The sequence below is a fragment of the Furipterus horrens genome, unplaced genomic scaffold (assembly GCF_987537825.1).
Source record: "Furipterus horrens unplaced genomic scaffold, mFurHor1.1.pri manual_scaffold_5, whole genome shotgun sequence".
NCBI lineage: Eukaryota > Metazoa > Chordata > Mammalia > Chiroptera > Furipteridae > Furipterus > Furipterus horrens.
The window spans coordinates 122,811,653-122,833,997 of NW_028327175.1; the positions used below are offsets into that span (position 1 = coordinate 122,811,653).

General features: G+C 44.7%; 1 protein-coding gene across 1 annotated transcript in view; it reads left to right on the forward strand.

Moving 5' to 3' along the window:
• The first annotated feature begins 8,154 nt into the window (after nucleotides 1-8,154).
• ITGAX (integrin subunit alpha X) overlaps nucleotides 8,155-22,345 on the forward strand; it is a 29,417-nt gene continuing 15,226 nt past the window's right edge. Inside the window, exons 1-6 of the mRNA XM_090277682.1 lie at nucleotides 8,155-8,202; nucleotides 14,480-14,619; nucleotides 15,190-15,295; nucleotides 21,072-21,175; nucleotides 21,482-21,552; nucleotides 21,701-21,815. Of these exons, the coding sequence (XP_090133808.1) occupies nucleotides 14,565-14,619; nucleotides 15,190-15,295; nucleotides 21,072-21,175; nucleotides 21,482-21,552; nucleotides 21,701-21,815 (451 nt within the window). The 5' untranslated portion in view covers nucleotides 8,155-8,202; nucleotides 14,480-14,564. The remainder of the gene's footprint in view (nucleotides 8,203-14,479; nucleotides 14,620-15,189; nucleotides 15,296-21,071; nucleotides 21,176-21,481; nucleotides 21,553-21,700; nucleotides 21,816-22,345) is intronic.

Here is a 22,345-nt window from a genome sequence, read left to right on the forward strand (position 1 = left end):
ATACCATCTTTCTTGGGTGGAGCACTCTCTTCTTTACAGCATCAACTTGGGGGAAAAGCAATAGCCCACTATCTGGACTCCCTGTTGCCCAACCCTGAAGAGCTCATGCCCTGCTGATGTGTAGACATCTGGGTAGACTCAAGGGGTGTTAGTGACTGAGTGGTGTAGGTTTGGGACAAGAGCCATTCCCCCCCTTTCCAGTGAACCTGACTGGCACCTCTTCCTCAAAGAGGACCCTTTAGTCCCACCCTCCAGGCTCCAGGTGGCCTCACCCTCTCAGCTCCTGGTGGCCCTGCCATGCTGTGGTCTGAGCAGAATCTTGGACAGACTAAGTTGTGTGGCTTTAGGACAGGACTCATTTTTCCCTTGCATGCCTGACTGATGCAGAGCTCTCCCTTCACGGCTAAATCTTGGTCTGTTAGTGCCTGATAAACTTTGCTGGCCTCACCCTGATGACTCCGAGACCCCACCTCACCACAAAGGTCTGTTGGCACTTGGCAGGGAGTAGCTAGACTTGCTATACCCTGGGACATTTACTGAGTAGCCTCAGACCCAGCACTGAGTTTGAACCTGTATCCATCTGGTGAACACCACTTACCCCTACCTGGTGACTCACTGAGAACCTACCTCATGGAACTCGAGTACCACCAGAGGCTCTTTCAGTGACTGAGCCTATCAGGCAGCCAGCAGGTGGAGGCAGGTCTTAGGGCGCATTGGGACTTTTGCTGACCTGCTCCTGGGCCTGGTACTGGTAGAAGCTAGGTCCTTCCATGCACACTCAAGCCCAGCAGAAACAGCCACAAACTGTAGATTGCTTTGTAGCTCCAAACAGGTTGCCCGGGGTCAGTCACAGGCAGGATCTGACACTGGCCTACATCATATTCCCTTCCAAAAAGCCCCAGAATCAACACACCTAGTGGCCAGCTTCAAACAACATCAGTGCAGGATTCAATTAGCTTCACCAGTGGCATATCAAATAGGAGATCTTGGCAGGCACTAGACCCTGCTGAGGCAAATTCTGCTTCATGTGGTCAGCACCTGTGCAGCAGCTCATGCACTGTGATTGGGATCAGTCCTCATGGTCAGCCAGCCTGAGGGTTGACCCCTCACACACAAGCAGACCAATAGCAATCATAAAAAACAGTAGGTTGGATGAAGCAGAGGATCAAATCAGCAATTTGAAAGACAAGGTAGCAGAAAACACCCAATCAGAGCAGCAAAAAGAAAAAAATAATTTTTAAAAATGAGGATAGTTTAAGAAATCTTTGGGACAATATGAAGTGTAACAACATTCTCATCATAGGAGTACCAGAAGGAGAATAGAGAGAGCAAGGAATTGAGACCCTATTTGAAGAAACAATGATTTAAAACTGCTCTAATCTGGTGGGGAAAAAAAAAAAAAAAGACACCTAAATTCAGGAAGCACAGAGAGTCCCAAACAGGATGAACCTAAAGAGACCCACACCAAGACACATCATAAATAAAATGGCACATATTAAGGACAAAGAGAGAATCTTAAAAGCAGCAAGAGAAAGACAGTTACCTACAGTGGAGTTCCCATAAGACTGTCAGAAGATTCTGAATAGGAACATTTCAGGTCAGAAGGGATTGGTGTGAAATATTCAAAGTGACAAAAGTCAAGGACCTACAACCAAGGCTACTTTACCCAGCAAGGCTATCATTTAAAATTAAAGGAGAAATAAAGAGATTTCCAGACAAGAAAAAGCTAAAGGAGTTTATTACCACCAAACCAATATAACAAGAAATATTAAAGGGTCTTCCAGAAAGAGGAGAAGGAGAAGGACGAGGACGAGGAAGAGGAGGAGACATAGTTGTAAAGAATAGAATGACAATAAATACATATGTATCAATAATTGCTTTAAGGTAAATGGTTTAAATGCTCCGATTAAAAGACATAGGGTAGCAGAATGGATAAGAAAATAAGACCTCTATCGATGCTGTCTACAAGAGATCAACCTCAAAACAGTAAAGGCATGGAAAGATATTTCATGTAAATGAAAAAGCTAAGTAGCATACTTATATCAGACAAAATAGAATTCAAAACAAAGTCCATAACAAGAGACAAAGAAGAACATTACATAATGCTAAAGGGATCACTCCAACAAGAGCATATAACCCCTGTAAACAATTATGCGCCCAACATATGAGCACCTAAATATATAAAATAAATCTTGATGGACATAAAGGGAGAGATCAACAGTAATATAGTCAAAGTGGGGGATTTAAATACCTGGTTGACATCAATGGATAGATCTTCCAGACAGAAACTCAAAAAGGAAACAGCAGCCTTAAATGACACACCAGACCAGATGAATTTAATTAATATATTCAGAGCAGTTCACCTCAGAGCAGTAGAATATACATTCTTTTAAAGAGCATATGGAACATTTTCTAGGATAGACCACATGTTAGAACACAAACAAGTCTCAATAAGTTTAAGATGATTGAAATCATATCAAGCATCTTCTCTGGCTGCAATAATATGATACTAGAAATCAATCACTAGGAAAAAACTGAAAAACACAAAGACATATTACTAAACAATGAATGGGTTAACAATGAGATCAAGGAAGAAATAAAAAGATACCTTAAAACAAAGGAAAATGAAAACACAAAAACCCTAAATCTATGGAACACAGTGAAAGCAATCATAAGAGGTAAATTCATAGCATTACAGGTCTATCTCAAGAAACAAGAAAAATTTCAAATGAACAATTTTTTACACTTAAAGGAACTAGAAAAAGACAGCAAAACAAACAAACAAACAAACAAAAAACCCAAAGTGAGTAGGAGAAAGGGAATAATAAAGTTCAGAGCAGAAAATTTTTCTTTTAAAGTTTAAAAAATACAAAAGATTATTGAAACCTAGAATGAGTTTTTTGAAAAGATAAACAAGACTGACACACCTTTAACCAGATTCATCAAGAAAAAAAGAGAGAGGGCCTAATTAAATAAAATTAGAAGTGAAGTAGCAACTATCTCCACAGAAATACAAGAGATTATAAGAAAATATTATGAACAACTATATGCTAACAAATTGAACAATCTGGATGAAATGGATACATTCCTAGAAAAATGCAATCTTCCAAATTGAATCAGAAAATCTGAAAAGACCAATTACAACTAATGAAATTAAAGTAGTAATCAAAATACTCCCAACAGACCAAAATCTTAGACCACATGGCTTACAGGTGAATTTTACAAAATATTTAAAGAAGATCTAACACCTATTTTTCTCAAATTATTTTTTTTAAGAATTCAATAGAAGGCAAGACTCCCAAGATATTTTACAAAGTGAGCATTACCCTAATTCAAAATCAAATAAGGACAAAGAAAATTATAGCCAATATCTCTGATGAACATAGATGCTAAAATCCTCAACAAAATACTAGCAAACCAAATCCAGCAATACATTAAAAAATCATATACTGTGATAAAGTGGGCTTTATTCCAGGGATGCAAGCTTGGTACAATATCCATGAATCGATAAACGTGATCCACAACAAAAACAAAATGAAGAATAAAACAGCAATTGGTATGACCTCTAAGCCTTTGTTTCCTCAGATGGGAAATTCAGTTGCTATTAAATAGCAAGTGGGAGCCACTTAGCAGAACTGGTGTGAGAATTCTTTCCATGTTCCAAAGTATTGATTTGAACCCCAACTTTCTTCTCTTCACTGTTGGTTCCCTGTGGATTTTTCTTTATTTCACATGGGGTAGCCTTCATTTCTTCCCTTATGCTTTTGCCATACTCAGTGAGTTCTCTGAGCATCCTTATCACCAGTGTTTTGAACTCTACATCTGTTAGGTTGGCTATCTCCATTTCGTTCAGTTCTTTTTCTTAGGTTTTGTTTTGTTCTTTCATTTGGGCCATATTTCTTTGTCTTCTCATTTTGGCAGCCTCCCTGTGTTTGTTTCAGTGTATTAGGTAGCGCTGCTTTGACTCCCTGTCTTAACTCACCTGTTAAGTTGTATAGGGAAGAGCATTAGGTATTCTCCAGGGCAGTGCAATGCGTTTCACCGCTTTTTGGCTCTATATGTAGGGGAGGGGCCGAAGAGGGGACAATGCCATTGTCTGGCTTCTGGGGGCTTGCTTGACCCTCACCCCATTTCCAGTCACTTCACCCCCTTCCCATATGCAACTGGTGCCCTTCTAGCTGTTGCCCTGGTGGTCGTTCCCAGAGTGAGTGGGTTTGTGTATGTTCTAGGACCATGTGGGAGCTTTAAGCAGACTCTCCCGAGAGGCTGGCAGTTTCTCCCACCACCACAACCCCCACTGGTTTTCACAGCTAGAAGTTATAAAGCTTTATTTTCCTGCTCTGGAACTGTGGGCTGTGCAGTCTTGTCTGGGGCTAGGATCACTCACTCCCAAGGTATCCCTTCCAATTTTTATCCACCACACATGAATGTAGGACAACCTGTTCCACTGGCCACTGCCGCTGCTGCCTTACAGCCACCACACTGCCACACCAGCTCCCTGTCTCTGCCCCTCCTACCTGTCTGGATGAATACAGCTTCTTTAAATCCTTGGTTGTCAGACTTCCATACAGTTCGATTTTCTGGCAGTTCTGGGTGTTTTTTTGTTTTGAGGTTAGTTATTGTCAGAACACGATGGCTGGACTGAGCGCCCGGACTTTTCCATATGCAAATGAACTTATGCAAATTAACCTGGTCTCAGCTTCCCCCATAAGAAATGAAAGTGGACTTTGCTCATTCCCAGAAAAAAATGTTGATAGACCTAGCATGACATATTGACTAGGAAAAAGCAGGGAGATGTAAATAACCTGTCGAATGTGTTGATGGGTAAACTCACCCTAACTGCAATGTGTGTTCAGAAAAGTATGGAGTTGGTGCCTGCAGGCCCATAGGCAGATGTTTCCTAGAGCCTTTCTGGGTGACTGGCAGTCTCTTCTTCCCCCTTCTTTCTCCTCTTCCCCCGTGCCCCTTTCTTCTTTTCCCCTTGCCTTGCTCCTACAGGCCCCTGAGTTGGACTGTGAGTTTCCCTCTTACCTCTAACCTCTTTTCCTCCTCCCACAGTTCCTCTGCGTTGACAAATTCTCCTGATCCCGCCACCCCCATGCCCGCTTCATCCTCTTCTTTTACAGAAGCACACCCCTCAGATCTTGGACACCCTTTCCCTACCCCGTATGCCCCCTCCCAGTCAACAGCTTTACCCCCGTGGTAAACCCTTCTCCCTCATACCCCTCCCCTCCTGACTCACCGGCCAAAGACAAGCCATTGCCACCCCTGGACTCTACCCTTCTCATTTCACCTCCCCACACCCGTTCTTGGGCTGCCCTTGCATTGTCATTCTCCCCACTGTCACCGGGCCTGTATCCTCTTCGTGAGGTAGCAGGAGCTGAGGGCATCATCTGGGTACATGTCCCCTTTTCCCTCATGGATTTAGCCCAAATTGAGCGCCATCCAGGGTCTTATACTGCAGATCCTACCCACTTTTGCAAGTAGTTCCAATATATAACTCAGACCTATTCATTAACATATCAGAATATCTATGTCATCCTAACCTCCTTCACCACCCCAGAGGAAAATGATGGTATTCTCTCCACCACCTCTACATTTGCTGACACCCTACATGTCCGGAATCCTAAAAGAAACCCAGCGAAATCCCCTAAAGTTTCAGCTGCAGATCCTCACTGTAACTATCAGTCAGGGTCCCCTGATTTAGCTAAGATGTCTCATTTTCTCACGTGCCTAGTTGAAGGCATGCATAGGGCTTCCCTTAAGGGGGTCTATTATGACAAAATCCTAGAAATTACACAGGAGGCCTCTGAGAACCCAGCCTCATTCCTGAGCCACTTTACAGAGGCCATTCTCAAGTACACCAACTTGGACCCCAACTTGGAAAAGGCAGGGTCTATCTTAATACCCATTTTATTGCACACTCTGCCCCCAATTCTAGAAGAAAGTTACAGAAGCTGGAGGATGGACCTAAAATTCACCAAAGGGACCTAATTCAGATTGCCTTCTGAATCTTTAATAACAGAGAGGAGGAGGAAAAACAACAAAAATTAAAAAGGGACCAGCAGAAATGCCTTATGCTAGCTACTGCCATTAAGGGTCAGCCGATGAGAGGTCAGGTAACCAAGGCTTGCCGAAGCCTCCGCAAGAACTGTACTTCAGGTGTAAGTGGACAGGTCATTGGGCATGACAATGCCCCCAACTGCAGCCCCTGCTGGGTCCCTGTCCATCCTGTGGACAGAAGGGACATTGGAGTGTCAACTGTCCTATGGCCTCTAACCAGGGGGCCAGTAGACCACTGCAGTCCAGTTTGGCTCAACCTCAGAAGGATGAAGACTTCAGCATCCCCAATATGTTGGGGCTTGCCACGGATGACTGATGGTGCCCAAGCTCAGAGTTCCTGTCTCTGACCATCTCGATGGCTGAACCCAGGGTAATCATGGCAATGACAGGTACATTGGTCTCCTTTCTTGTGGACATGGGGGTGACCTATTCCATCCTTATTGAATATGCGGGTGTTTTACACCCATCCCCTATCTCTGTTATTGGAGTTAATGTGGTCCGTACTAAAACCTTAGCTACCAAATCCCTCACATGTACATTAGGGTCCTTAACCTTTGTACATTCTTTCCTAGTTATGCCTGAATGCCCAGTCTCCCTCTTGGGAAGAAACATCCTGGACAAACTAGTGGCATCCCTGTCTCTTAATCTAGATGGAGGGGCTAAGACTGACTCCATTTTCCTTTTGGCTTTAGCAAAAGAAGCTTCTCAGGGGGATACCCTCATCAGCAGCACCACTGTAGTGGGAATGTTAACCCCCTTGTTTGGGATACTGAGAACCCAGCAAAGGCCAGACACCACCAGCCAGTATGGGTCACCCTCAAGCCTGGGGCTTCATACCTCAGTTGGTCTCAGTATCCTCTCAGTGCACAAGCTATGCAGGGTCTGCAGCTGATCATTCACCGCCTGCTCAAAGCCAGACTCCTACAGCCAGCAAACTCTCCCGCCAACACTCCCATCGTAGCTGTTAAGAAACCCAATGGGTCTTTTTGCCTAGTCCAGGATCTTCGGGCAGTCAATGAAGTTACTATCTCGATCACTCCCATCGTCCCCAAATGAAAGAAGGACGTGGCAAGTGGAAAAGAAATAAGAAGGAAAAATAAGCACATGGTTAAATATGAAAGAGTAAAAGGTATTTAGAAAGTTTGTGAATGTTGCAGAAGGTCTGTGGAAAGTTGTAAAGATAAATGGAAAAGAGTGTGAAAGTTTGAAAGCTTCACACTAAGTAGGAAATTCAACAAGAGAAAGTGTAAGGCATGGAAATAAAGAAGGTTTGTGATAGAAGTTTTGTTAGATGGTTTTAGCAATGGCAAGTATAGGGCATGGAGATGCAATTTTAGTGAGTATTAGAATTTTCCTTCCTGATTTTTCTTTGCATGAAACTAATAAGACTCCTGGGACCTAAGGCTCTCACTAATCTGTTGGCACCCACCCTACATAACACCCAACTTCTTAGCACCCTCATCAAGATCACTCATCAATGCTACATTTGATAAAAGGAGACAGCTCAAGGGCGAGTTAGACCTCCACCATTTCCTACTCACCAGACCAGGGGACAAATTCCAGGACAAGATTGGTAAATTGACTTCACTCACATGCCACCAGTTAAGAAGGTCAAGTATGTACTAGTGTGAGTGGATACCTTTTCTGGTTGGGTGGAAGCTCTTCCCACTACATCGGAAGGAGCAAATGAGGTTGTTTGCGCTTTGCTAACAGAAATTATTCCTACGTTCGGACTGCCTCAATCTCTATAATCTGATAATGGCCTGGCATTTATTTCTAAAATTACCTCACAGGTCAGCACAACTTTGGGAATTACCTGGAAATTGCATGTTCCCTACCAGCCTCAGTCCTCAGGGGAGATAGAATGTATGAGTGGCCTTCTTAAAAGCCACTTAACTCAGCTTGCTTTACAGGTCTGGGAATCCAGGTCCCACTTGCTGCCCGTAGCTCTCCTCTGCATTCCTGCAGCCCCCTGTGAACCGCACTTATTTAGCCAACCAATATCTGAAAAACCTCTCAACTTATGTTTCTAAGTCCTTATCTATTGCAGGACCCGTCTTCACCGAGGTCTCCATCCCCCAAGGCCAGCGAGTACCCATTCGTGTTTCCTGTACTCAACATTCAGGATCTTCTAGCCCGGTAGGTCACCTGCCAGCTCTTCTATGTGACTTGACGATCAATATAACACATCAGGAGCAACATGAAAATCACCCGGCCTCTTGTCTGAACCTGGCGTCAAAATTTACATACCTTCTCTGGTTCACCACCCCTCTCCTATAGGTGATGCCACTGAACTTGGAGATTCCTATTCGCCTTTCTATGGCAATAAGAGTAAAGTGAGCTCCAGTACTAATCCCCATCCTGGCAGCCCTTGGCATTACTACTGGAGTCATAACAGGAGTGACTGGGCTAGGAACTTCCCTCAAATATCACCAGGAGTTATCCCTAGCACTTGAACAGAGCTTAGAAGATACAGCACAGGCTATTTTCTAAATAAAATATCAGGTAAACTCCTTAGCCGGAGTTGTCCTTCAGAATAGAAGGGCTTTAGACCTCCTTACTGCCTATAAAGGGGGTCCCTGTGCTTTTTTTGGAGGAAGACTGCTGTTTTTATATTAACCAATTTGGAATACCACAAGATATAGTTAAGAGGCTAACAGATCAAGTTGCCCAATTAAGGGATAAGATAAGTAGCTCATCAGATTCATGGTTTGACTTAACCGAAGTCCATCCTACTATCCCCACCTCGCACCTTTGCTAACACTACTTTTAGCTCTCATTCTAGGACCTTTCCTCCTGTGACTCCTTGTCAGCTTTATCGAAAGAACCGTCAATACAGCTACAGTACAGACAGCCCATACCCTCATGCTCCCATCCACTCCTTAGTACCAACCCCTGCCAGCACAAGAAACATTGGAGATATAGACACGGAGGGGAATGTACACTCTAACTACGCCCCCATGTCAGCAGGAAGTAGAACGACTGTGATGCCCTTTTTCCTTAAAACCCTCCATCCTTGACACTGGACCTCAGCGTCATTCTTTTTATTACAAACAAAAGACTGGAAATGTCAGAACATGGCAGCTGGACCACCTGCCTGGACTTTTGACATATGCAAATGAACATATGCAAATTAACCTGGTCCCAGCTTTCCCCCTAAGAAATGAAAGTGGGCTTTGCTCATTCCCAGAAGAAATGTTGATGAACCTAGCATGACATATTGACTGGGGAAAAGCAGGGAGATGTAAATAACCTGTTGAATGTGTTGATGGGTAAACTCACCCTAACCGAAATGTGTGTTTAAAGAAGTGTGGCATCGGTGCCTGCAGGTGTGAAGACAGGAGGTGACTCCTAAAGGCCTTTTCAAGAAACCAGGGGTCTCCTTCCTTCCTTCCTTTCTCCTTCCTCCTTTCTTTCTACTTCCCCTTTTTCCTCTTTTCTTGCTCTTATGGGTCTTTGAATTGGACTGGGAGCTTCTCTCTTACTTCTAACCTTTTTGCTTCCCTTCTTTCAATAAGTCTAGTGTAGAATCCTAGATTGTTCTCTGGGTGGTGTCTTGGAGTAAAGGCAGCCTGACAGTTATGATCCTTCTTATGGTTGCACAAGAAGGTGAAGTGTGTCTACCTATGCCTTCATCTTGACTGCAAGTCTCTGGTTTTTCTTCCTTTTTAAGTTGAAAGGTAAAAGAGGTCAAGATCTACAGAAGTCCTTAATTGACTCAGGAAAAGAGAAGGCACCTGAGTCTGAAGGTACCTGTTCTTGGATAGGCAGTTAACATCCTGTAGGCTCAGAGTCCACTTGGGTATCTTTGAATTGGAGGCTTGTGCTGAGTTGAGCTAGATAAGAGCTTTATAATGGATTAGAAAAAAAAAAAAAAAAAAACACTTTTAGTGACAAATTAACCTAGATAAGCACGAAGTTACTAACAAGGCCACAAATCTGCTGATAAGGAGCCAAACCCAGGAAAGTCTGCCCCAGCTTTTACTTTTTGAGGCCCCTTACTTCAGAACAAGACTTCAGTCTCCAGTTTCTTTATCTTACTTGGAAATAGGTTCTTATCTGGGCCACCATGGTAGATTGTTATAATTGTGACTTCCAATGAATTGTTCCTCCCTCTATCCCACTCCTTTGTAATATGACTTTGCTACTTCTCCCATCAAGTGATGGGGCCTGCTCCCTACACCCTTGAATCAGGGCTGGTCTCATGGCTTGCTTCAACCAATGGAATGTGGTAGGAGGGTCAGAATGCCCACAGCTTCTCCTCTCACCCTCTTACAACCCTATAACTACCATGCCGAGACCCATCTAACCCAATGATTTTCAATCTTTTTCATCTCATGGCACACATAAGCTAATTACTAAAATTCTGTGGCACACCAAAATATATGTTTTCTTGTTTTTGTTTGTTTGTTTGTTTTTGCCAATCTGACAAAAGAAAATATTTTTTAAAGCTATAATTTTGATTCATTTACCCCAGACGGCTATCGTTGTGTTGGCTGTTGCTATTTTTTATTTGAAAAGAGCTGTGTGCCCCTGACTAAATAGTCAGGTATTGCATATTTTAAAAATTCTTGCCACACACCTGTTGAAAATCGCTGCTCTAGCCCACTGGTGACTGTGTGGCCACACAAGGAGATGACTGAGGCTCCTAGCTGACAGCCAGCACAACGACATGCACGAGGCCACCATGGGCCTTCTCGTCCCGGCAAACTCAAAAGAAGAACTGCCCAGATTGTCACCTCACAGAAACTGTGAGAAATAATAAATTGTTTCAGTTCACTGCATTTGGAGTGATTTGTTATGCTGCAATGGATAACTAATACAGCCTCCCAGTTAAAGAGGACATTTCCCAGTTTTCTTTGCACCTAGAGATGGTCATATAGCTAGGTTCTGGCTTGTAGAATGTGAGTAGAGCCAGTGAACTTTAGAGTTGGGTCCTCCAAGAGAAGGAGTGTCCTCCTTTTCTCCTCACCCTCTTTGCATCAGCTGGAGCATAAATGTCATGGTGCACCATTTGGTACCTTGCAGACAGATGAGGACAATACCCAAGAAGGTCAGAGTGAGGCAGAAGGAGCCTACTCCATATTCATACATAAGCATGAAACAGAAATAAACACTGATCTCATTTAAGACATTGGTTTTCCAAGCCTCTGATACAGCAGCTGCCTTTGTTTGTAACTAATACCACTACCTTTCCAAAGGTTCTGTTTTCCTACTTGGTGCAAGAAACTAAACTCATGGTAAAGTCTGAAGTCTTCTTGATGGTGTTGCTACCCCAAGTCCTAGCATTTCAGTCCCCTTCTTCTTGTGATAACTCATGACATGGCTGGCACCCAAAATCTGGGGGTCAGGAGTGTTCCCCTCCATCCATCCTTGGGATGGTCACAGGCTTTAGTTACATTTCTTCATCTGTAAGACCCTCCTGATGAGTCCACTTGGTTTAGTCTTCAAGAATTTATCCTCAACCTCTGAGAACACCATGGGGAGGGTCCTATCCCTCTATCCCTTTCCACCTGGGAGCAAAATGACCTGATGGAGAAATTTGGGAGTGAGGTGAGGAACTGTCCTTTAAAGACAGAGAGGTGAGACAGATTGCATGTAGCAAGAGGAGGAGCAGAAACTTTCTGGAAGACCTGTTCAGGCCCTGTGGGTGGCTGTGGGGTGGAAATGGACTGAGAAATCCAAGGATTGCTGTACACCAGATTTCTGTTCTCTTCTTGCCATGGAAAAAAACATCCCAGGAGACAGATCCCAAATTATTCAGTTCCATTTAGCTTTGGCAAGTCATATCTGAATTAAATCAGCTCCTGTCCTGGTTTCTTCACCCACCCACCCTACCCTCAATACGTGGCAGATCAGATTCAGATGCAGCCCCTCGAGCCCCACCACATTGCTGGAATCTTCTTCAGTCAGTACCTCTGGGCAGAAACTTATTAAGTCAGGAGTGCCAGCAGTGGGACAGGCTGGCTATCCTCCAAACTTCTCCAGGCCTTTTCTTGGCCTTTGACCTCTTGCCACAGGCTCAGCCCTAGGAGTACCAGATGGACAGAGCTGGATATAACTGACTCATGAAACTGCTGGGCTGAGGAGATGAGTAACTCGGGTGTCTACCCCTTCCTTGCTTATATCACCTCCCGCCTTAGCTGCCATCCTTTTTCTGGAAATGTCATGCATGATTCAGTGAAATGATGCTATGGGTTTTACACACCCTAAGATTCTGGCTGGAGCCTCAGTGCCTTCATATAAAAAAATGGGTGGGTTGAATTAAGGATACATCCTGTTGTATACTTTTATGATCCAAGTTATCCTTTCCAAAGGTGAGGTGTCTTACCTTGGTTTCTCTCTGAAGTATCACTGAAGGCTTTTGGGCACTTGGGAGAGGAAATGAAGTCTTATTCATCCAGTATTCCCATCTTGTCCACCTTCACCCTCCAAGTGTGGAACCCAAGTCTGAGGAAAGGAAGCAATGGCAAGGCCAGAATTCAGGGCACCTGCAAGGCCTGAGGCCACTCTGGTATCTGCCCTGTCCATTAGATCAACCCTGAACCTCTCAGACTTCTGGCCTGAGTCATTTCTGGTTCATTATTTATCCTCTCCAGAATCTGAACCAATTCTTTCTCTTACTGGGTTTTTCTGTCACCATTTCCTTCTTAGAAATTACCACAGCCCTACCCTACCTTTCTTTCTCTTTCAAAGTTTCTTCATCTCTAAGAATATCAGGACTTTTCCCAGCCACATGGTGTCTGAGGTCTTCAGAGCTGCTTGTCTCTAGGTGATATTGCTGCACACATTTCTATGCCCAGGCCCCCAGCCCCCAAGCCCCACCATGCTGGCTCGCCCAGGGCCACCAGCAGCAGCCTCCATTGTCATATCTGGGGACTTTCTTGTTTCTGACCTCACTTGATGTCTGTTGACCTGTGACACTGCTCCCATTCTTCTCTAGGCTGCCCTTCTCACTCCTTCTCAACCCCTACAGGTGCCTGCTCTGCTGCCAACATTAGCATTTCCCTGGCACATCTTTCTCTTCCCTCTTCACACTCCCACCAGGATCTCATCCAGCACTTCTGCTGATGGTTCCAAGACTCATCTCCAACCCAGACTTTTCTCCTGAAATCCAGCCCACATACCCAACTGCCTCCCAGAGCCCTTGGGGCCCCTTTTACCTAATGCCACGGTTAACACAGCATAGTGATGATAACAGCTAGGAATTAAAGCTCTCACACACTCTTCTAAATATTTCACTCTTACTGACTCAACCTTCCCAGCAACCATAGAAAGTGCATACTTTCATTATCACCCCAATTTTGCAGATGAACAAACTAAGGCATAGAGAAGTTGAAAGAATCCAAACTTTTAAACACTACGTTTTGGCTGTCTCAATACCAAAGTTGGTCTAGCCAATCACCCCTCCCCTTCTCTGGTGCTCTCTAGCTCAGGCACTGGCACCACTGTCCTCTCCTCAGTGACCGGCCACCTTCTGGCCCGTCGCCATGGCCCCTAGATCACTCCACAGGCCCCCATCATCTCCCTGCTCATCAGTCCCTCCTTTTAGCATCCTAAAATATAAGTTTGAATGACAATGCTTCCCTATGTCCTCAGGATAAAATCACATGCCTTAAAGGGGGTTTCCAGGCCTGGGATGTGGGTTGCTTCCCCTTACTTTCCTCCCACACAGCACTGACCTCATTTCTTGCTACTTCTCACCTCCCACTCTGGTTTCCGTCATCTATTTCCCCAGAGTTTCTCCTGTCTCATGCCTCCTCCACATTTGCCCATTCCTTCTGAAATACACTCTCCTGTAGTCAGGTGCCTTCAAGATTTAACTCAAATGTGACCTCCTCCAGGATGCCTTGCCTATTGTGCCCCTCTCAGCCTGGGTAAGATTCTCCATGGTCAATGGGTTTCTCCTCATAGCAAAATCATGTTTACACATTTGCCTTCTCCAGTGATCCTGCAGCTGGGCCTGATAGAGGGCATGCATAATCAGCCTGAAGTTAGACTTATTGAATAAATGATAAATAAGCGAGTGAATACCTACCCTGTACTCCTCTGAGGGCCCAGATGCTTGATTCCTTGGCCCGGAGGTTTCCAGGCCAGAAGTGGAGGGTTCCCACCAGTCTCCGTTCGGGTCCTAACCCTACCCTGACATCTTCCCTTCCCTCTCCCCAGGCTAAAAAAAGTTTCAAAGTCAAGGGGAACCTTCAGCCAGTACATCAAGCAAAATTGGGAGAGGGTAGGGACTGGCGTCCACATAAGTCTGGACTGGTGAGGTGAAAGAAGCAAGTTGTCATCTCTGGTCAGAAAGACTCCTGGGTGGGAATATGTGGCTGCCTCGGCCCCTTTCTCTGCTTATTTTAGTCATATTCTCCGCCCTTCACTCCTTAGTCATTTTGACAACTTCCCTTTCTACCACCAGCCTCTTGACCACCTCTCTGCTCACTTGGTCCCGTGGCATCTTGGAACGTCCAGCTGTTCCTCAAGGCTCAGGAGTTTGGAAGCCCATGTCTGACCTTCCAGTCATGACCAGGACCAGAACATCCCTTCTCCTGTTGATGGGTAAGCTGGGGGCTGCGATGAAGGGGGATGAGGGACTTGGGGTCTGGGTAGGAAGGGAGCTGAGAAACATATGCTTTGGACTTAGACATTAGGAGAGGGATCTAGGGTTTGAGATCTGGAGTTTGTGGAGAGAGAGGAGATTGAAGAATAAATCTAGGGGGAGTTTAAAAGATGCTGGAAGAGAGGCCAGTTTCCTGGACAATCCAGAGAGTTCTCAAGTAGGCAGAACAAGTTAACTTTGTGCTCTGCCCACAGTGCCCCATTGGCCCCAAGTTTTCCTGGACTCTTCTTCTTAGGAGCCCCAGGGTAAGGGTGGGGTAGGCGCACATTTAGAGCTTGGGTGTTGTTTGGCAGAAATGGAGAACTGAAATTTGCCAGTAGGCCATTGGGCGAAGAACTGTCTCTGGACCATCTGAAAGAGAGACGCAAGGGTGAAGGAGGTCCCAGCCTCGGAGTCCAGAAGATCAGGAGACACTGGGGCACTGGGCCTGCAGGGGAGGGTGGGGGTCGGGCGTGGGGAGATGGAACAGAAAGACCTTTTTCCAAAGCTCTCCTCACTCTCTTCTCCAGGCTTGGCTTCCTCTCTCTGCTTCAATTTGGACACAGACAAGCCAACAACTTTCCTTATGGACAGTGCTGGGTTTGGACACAGTGTGGTCCAGTACGCTGACTCCTGGTGAGGACCAAGTGGTGACTGGCCTTTGGCTCTTATCAACTCCTCTTCCTGCACAGTGTTCTGTCCGCCGCCCCCCCTCCCTTTATCCACAAGCTTTTCTTTCTTTCTGATAAGGCTATTCCCCCAAGGTTATGAAGAGCTGAAATGAAAGCGAAAGCTGCCTTACCATCTCAATGATCACAGCTAACACATATTGAGCACTTACTAGTGCAAGGCACTGTGCCAAGCATCCTTTATATTTGTATTGATTTAGTCTTCAATCCAAAAATTACTGTATGCTCAGGAGCCAAGCATATACCAGATAATAAAACAGAAAAAAAATTCTTTCCATGCAGAACTTAAGTTGTTATTAATCTTCACTTGACAGATGAGGAAACTGAGGCACAGAGAGCTGAAGCAAACTTGCTGGAGTGGCAGTCTGGCTTTAGTGTCCACAACATAGTGGTTAGATAATTATATAACTTACAAAGTGATCCTCCTGATAATTCTAGTACCCACCTGACACCTTGCTATATTATTGCCTACACTCCCTGTGCTGCACTTCACAGCCTGTGACTGTTCTGTAACCACCAAGCTGCACTTCTCAATCCCTTCACCTTCCTCATCCAGCTCCCTCAGCCCCCTCCCATCTGGCAACTGTCTGTTCGCTGTATCTATGAGTCTGTTTCTGTTATGTTTTGTTTTTTAGCTTTCACATATAAGTGAAATCATATGGTATTTGTCTTGGTCTGTAGTGTCCACACTCTTTTTTAATTTTTAAAATTGTTTTTCAATTATAGTTGTCTCATTTTCCCCCCATTGTTCCCCCTACCCAGCCCACCCCTTCTCCCACAGTCATTCCCCACCCTGTTGTCCATGTCCATGGGCCATTTATACACATTCTTTGACTAGACCCTTCCTCTACTTATCCCCCTTCTCTCCCTCCCTCCTCCCCCCCGATAACTGTTTCTCTGTTCCTTGTTCAGTTTTGTTCATTTGGTTGTTCATTAGTCTCCTGTATCAGGTGATATCATATGGTATTTTTCTTTCTTTCACTAAGCATAATTCTTTCTAGTCCCACCCATGTTGTTGCAAATGGCAGGAGTTCTTTCTTTCTGCTACATAGAATTCCATTGTGTAAATGTACCACAGTTTTTTGATCCACTCATCTACAGATGGGCACTTAGGCTGTTCCCAGCACTTGGCTATTGTAAATAGTGCTGCTATGAACATAGGGGTGCACAAGTTATTTGAATTGGTGTTTCAGGATTTTGGGGGTATAATCCTAGCAGTGGAATTGCTGGTTAAAAAGGCAGTTCCATTTTTAGTTTTGTTTTGTTTTTAGAAAATTCCATACTGTTTCCATAGTGGCTGCACCAGTCTGCATTCCCACCAACAGTGCACTAGGGTTCCCATTTCTTCACATCCTCACCAGCATTTGTTGTTTATTGATTTGTTGATGATGGCCATTCTGACTGGTGTAAACTGGTATCTCATTGTGGTTTTAATTTGCATCTCTCTGATGGCTAGTGATGTTGAGCATTCTTTCATGTGTCTATGGACCCTCTGTGTATCCTCCTTGGAGAAATGTTTGTTCACGTCCTTTGCCCATTTTTTAATTGGGCTTTCCGTCTTCTTGATGTTGAGTCGTATAATCTCTTTATATATTTTGGAGATCAATCCCTTGTCTGAGGTATTGTCGCGGACCTCTGACCAGCAGAGTCCATGGCATTGTGGATGAGGGAATAAATGCACAGCGACTGCAAGAATCCTGTGGGGAAGAGGGGACAGAACTGGCCACTTTCTAGAGGAGAAAGTGCAGTTTGCCCCTGCCTTATCAGGCTTTTATTGATTTCTTAGGTGGATTACATCCAAGAAAATTGTGAATCATAATGCCAATTATTGCCTTATATGATTATTACTTTTAAATATTAGAGAAAAGAATGTTATACATGCATGGATGATAAGAATAACTTGTCTAGCCACATCCTATTCTTACAAATTGGCCCAGAATAAGCTCTAAGAGGCTGGTTCAAGGTTACACGCTGAACATCTATTGTTCTCAGCCCAGGATGAGGGATCCTCTAGCAGAAAGCAAGCTTTTTAACTGTTATATAAGTGCAGGCCTGATTGCCCACGGGAAAACCGGTATGTGGAGTGGGTCCTGCGTGCCACCATGCTCCCAGTGGTTTTCCACTCTGGGGCTGAGCTACATTTGCCACCACCAAGCACCCCAGCTTCCCATACCTCCCCTCTTGTTTTTAGTTAGATTGGTCTTAGTAGTGAGACCTACAAAGCTTGCTACTAGGTATCATTGGCAAATATGTTTTCCCATACAGTTGGTTTCCTTTTCACCTTGCTGATGTTTTCTTTTGCTGAGCAGAAACTCTAGTTTGATGTAGTCCTATTTGTTTACTCTTTCCTTTATTTCCCTTGCCTTAGGAGATATATCAGTGAAAATATTGCTATGTGGGACATCTGAAATTTTCCTGCCTATGTTTTCCTCTAGGACTTCTATGGTGTCACAGTTTACATTTAAGTCTTTGATCCATCTTGAGTTTATTCTGGTGTGTGGCATAAGTTGGTGGTCTAGTTTCATTTTTTTTGCACGTCCCTGTCCAGTTCTCCCAGCACCATTTGTTGAAGAGGCTCTTCTCACTCCATTTATGCTCCTTCACACTTTGTCAAATGTTAGTTGGCCATATAGACCTGGGTTTATTTCTGGGCTCTCTATCCTGTTCCACTGATCTATATGTCTGTTCTTATACCAGTACCAGACTGTTTTGATCACAGTGGCTTTGTAGTATAGTTTGATGTTTGGTATTTTGATTTCTCCTACTGTGTTCTTCTGTCTCAAGATTGCTTTGGCTATTTGGGGTCTTTTTTGGTTTCATACAAAGTTTTGAAGTATTTATTCTAGGTCTGTGAAATATGTCATTGGTATTTTAGTAGGGATTGCATTGAATCTGTAAATTGCTTTGGATAGTATGGACATTTTTTTAAAACATATTTTATTGATTATGTTGTTACAGTAGTTCCAATTTTTCCCCCTTTGTTCCCCTCTGCCCAATACCCCCCTTCGCTCCAGCAATGCCACCCCCTCTTAGTTCATGTCCATGGGTTGTGCATATAAGTTCTTTGGCTTCACCGTTTTCTATATTATTCTTAACACCCCCCTGTCTATCTTGTACCAACTGATTATGCTTCTTAGTCCCTGCACCATTTCCCCATTTGTCCTCCTCCCGCCTCCCAGCTGATAAACCTCCAAATGATCCCCATGCCTATCATTCTGTCCCTATTCTGGTTTGTTTAGTTGGATTTTGTTTTTATTTTTTAGATTCAGTTGTTGATAGTTGTGAGTTTGTTGTCATTTTAGTGTTCATAGTTTTGATCTTCTTTTTCTTAAGTAAGTCCCCTTGACATTTTATATAATAATGGCTTGGTGATGATGAACTCTTTCAGCTTTACTTTGTCTGGGAAGCACTTGATCTGCCCTTCCATTCTAAATGATAGCTTTGCTGGATAGAGTAATCTTGGGTGCAGGTTGCTTTTCATCACATTGAATACTGCTTGCCAGTCCCTTCCTGCTTGCAAAGTGTCCCCTTAGAAATCAGCTGATAGTCCTATAGGCAGCCCCCTGTAGGCAACTCTCCACCTCTTGCTGCCCCCAGGACTCTCTCTTTATCTTTCACCTTTGGCATTTCAATCATGATGCATCCTGGTGTGGTCCCCTTTGGGTCCAGCTCACCTGGGACCCTTCATGCTTCCTGGACCTGTATGTCCATCTCCTTCACAAAATTTGGGAAGTTTTCCTCATTATTTTCAATTCTTGCTTCCTCATTCTGCACTGGTTGACTGTTTTCTTTTCTTCCTTATGTTCCAAAACATTGATTTGAACCCCAGTTTCCTTCTCTTCACCATTGGTTTTGTTTGAATTTTCCTTCGTTTCACTTAGCATAGCTTTCACTTATTCTCTTATGTGTTTGCTGTACTCAAGCATATCTGTCAAGCCTGTGAGCATCTTTATCACCAGGATTTTGAATTCTGCATCTGTTAGGTTGTCTATGTCCTCATCACTTATTTCTCCCCCTGGAACCTTGATCCGTTCCCCGTTTTGGGCCATACTTCTCTGTCTCCTCATCTTGACAGGCTCCTATGTTTGTTTGCCTCCATGTCCTAGGTAGAGCTGTTGCTCCTGTTACATTGTAAGGGGCGGAGCCTTAGGCATTTGTCAGTACAAGGCAACCTGTTTCACCACGTTGTGGCGCTGTATGTGGGGGAGGGGTCATAGAGGGAACAATGCCACCCGCTCAGCACTCGCCCCTTTTCCAGGTACCTCTCCCACTTCCATACCGAACTGGTGCCCCTCTAGCTGCTGCTCTGGCCGTCGTTCCCAGAGTGGGTGGGTCTGCAGATGTTCTAGGACTGTGGGGGCCCTTTAAACAAGTGGACTCTGCTGAGACCGGCAGTTTCTGCCTCCACCCCAACCCCCACTGGTCTGCACAGTCAGAAGCAATGAGGCTTGATTTTCCCTGGTGCTGGGACTGTGAGCTGCAAGGTCCAGTGAGGAGCTGGGAATGCTCCTCAGGTGTCCCTCCTGACTTTTTAAAATGTGTGACTGCGCTTTCTGCTGGCCTGCTGCTGCTGCCACTACTGCCATCACCACACCGCGTCCTCTCTGCCCTGGCTCCACCCCTCCTACCTGTCTGGATGAGTATTTCTTCTTTATATCTTTGTTTGCTGGACTTCAATATAGTTTGATTTTCTGGAACTTCTGGTTGTTTCTAGTTTTGAGGTATTTGTATTTCTTCTTAGTTGTGGAGGGAAATGCAGTGTGTCTGTCTATGCCTTTATCTTGCCTGGAAATCTTGGACATTTTAATGATGTTGATTCTTCCCATTCATGAACATGGTACATGCTTCCATTTCTTTGTATCTTTCTTAATTTCTTTCTTCAGTGTTATGTAGTTTTCTGACTACAGGTCTTTTATCTCTTTGGTTAAGTTTATTCCTACGTACTCTATTTTTCTTGTTGCTATAGCAAATGGTATGTATATATATATAGTTTCTATCTCTGATATTTTATTGTTGGTGTACAGAAATGCCTTCAATTTCTCTATATTGACTTTGTACACTGCTATTTTGCCAAATTCGCTTATTATGTCCAGTAGTTTTTTAGTGGAGTCTATAGGGTTTTCTGTGTACATTATCATGTCATCTGCAAATAATGACAGTTTTACTTCCTCTTTCTCAATTTGGGTGCCTTTTATTTCTTTTTCTTGTCTGCTTGCTGTGGCTAGAAGTTCCAACACTATGTTGAATAGGAGTGGAGAGACTAGACATCCTTGTCCTGTTCCTGATCTCAGGGGGAATGCTTTCAGTTTTTGTCCATTAAGTATGACGTTGGCTTCAGGTTTCTTGTATATGGCCTTTATTATGTTGAGGTATGCTCCCTCTGTTCCCATTTTGCTTAGTGTTTTTTATCATAAATGGGTGTTGTACTTTATCAAATGCTTTTTCAACATCTATTGATATGATCATGTGATTTTTGTCTTTCATTTTTTCCTGTGGTGTATTATGTTTATTGCTTTGTGAATATTAAACCATCCTTGCATCCCTGGAATGAATTCCACTTGATCGTGGTGTATGATCTTTTTAATGTGTTGCTGGATCCCGTTTGCCAATATTTTGTTGAGGATTTTAGCCTCTATGTTCATCAGTGATATTGGCCTATAGTTTTCTTTCTTTGTTGTATAGTGTCCACACTCTTAACTGCAGGGCTCTTTGTTTCCCCTGAGGGTGGTGGTTGGAGCCCCCCAGGAGACAAAGGCTGCCAATCAAACAGGAGGCCTCTACCGGTGTGACTACAGCACGGCTACCTGTCAGCCCATTGACCTGCAGGGTGAGTCACTGGTTCTCCCTGGGACCATGGTCCCTGTCCCCATGCTCTGCGGGGTCTGTGGAGGGCTCAGGGGACCCACTTCTTAAGTTCATCTCTGCCTGCAAACTCTTACCCTCAGACAGGCTTCTTGATACCCTGAAGACCTCCCCACCCATTACACCCCTGCACCCCCATAGCTCCATCAAGACCGAGAAGCCCCCTTCATGTGCCAGACCTCTTTGTCTCCCAGGAATGAGCTGACCCCTTCCCAGATGTACACAGCCCCCACTTCCCTGAGGGTGACCACACACATATATATACCTTCAGTCCCCACAGAGGCTGTGAACATGTCCCTGGGCCTGTCCCTGACAGCTGTCACCAAGCCGTCTCAGCTGCTGGTGAGTTTCCCTGGGTCACAGGAGCAACCTGAGAGAAGGAGTGGGGACCTGGGGTTGCTGGAGGTGGGGCTCTTGTGGGGGATGGAGATAATGGAATGGGGGGGCAGAGGCAGGGGCACCCCCTCTCACTAGCCCCCTCTATCCCCAGGCCTGTGGCCCCACTGTGCACCATGCATGCAAGGAGAACATGCACTTGACAGGATTCTGCTTCCTGTTGACCTCCCCTTCCTGGCAGGCCCAGAGGCTTCCAGCTGCCCTGCAGGGTGAGTGTTTGGGCCACTGGGTCTGTTGAGGAGCCCACGTACATCTGACTGGGGATGCAGTGGGTCCAGAGACACTCTTACCAGAGTAGATAAAAAAGAGGGATCTGGAAAAAAATTGTACTGGATTGTGGAGTCATTCATATGTGGGCTGGAGAGTCATAGTTCCTGCTTTCACATCCTGATCTTACCCTCCCTGGGCCTTAGTTCCTTCATCTGTCAGGTGGGTATACACACCCAACACTGAGAATGACATTAGATGTTCCATGGCCTCGGTTAGCACAGTGCCTGGCATGTAGTGAGGGCTAAATTAATGCCAATTGCTATTAGTTTTAGAGAGAAGGGGACTCATTTTCACCCAGTGTACCCTGATGTGTGTGCACATGCACACTTGCATGCAGGTTTAGTCACAGGGCCTGGCTTTCCCGGTGCTGATGGAAATGAGAGATGAGGAGGTGGAACAGTGAGTTCTTCACACATGGCCCATGGCAAAGCCTGGCTTCACATTCATGTTCAGGCCCTTGGGGAGTTGA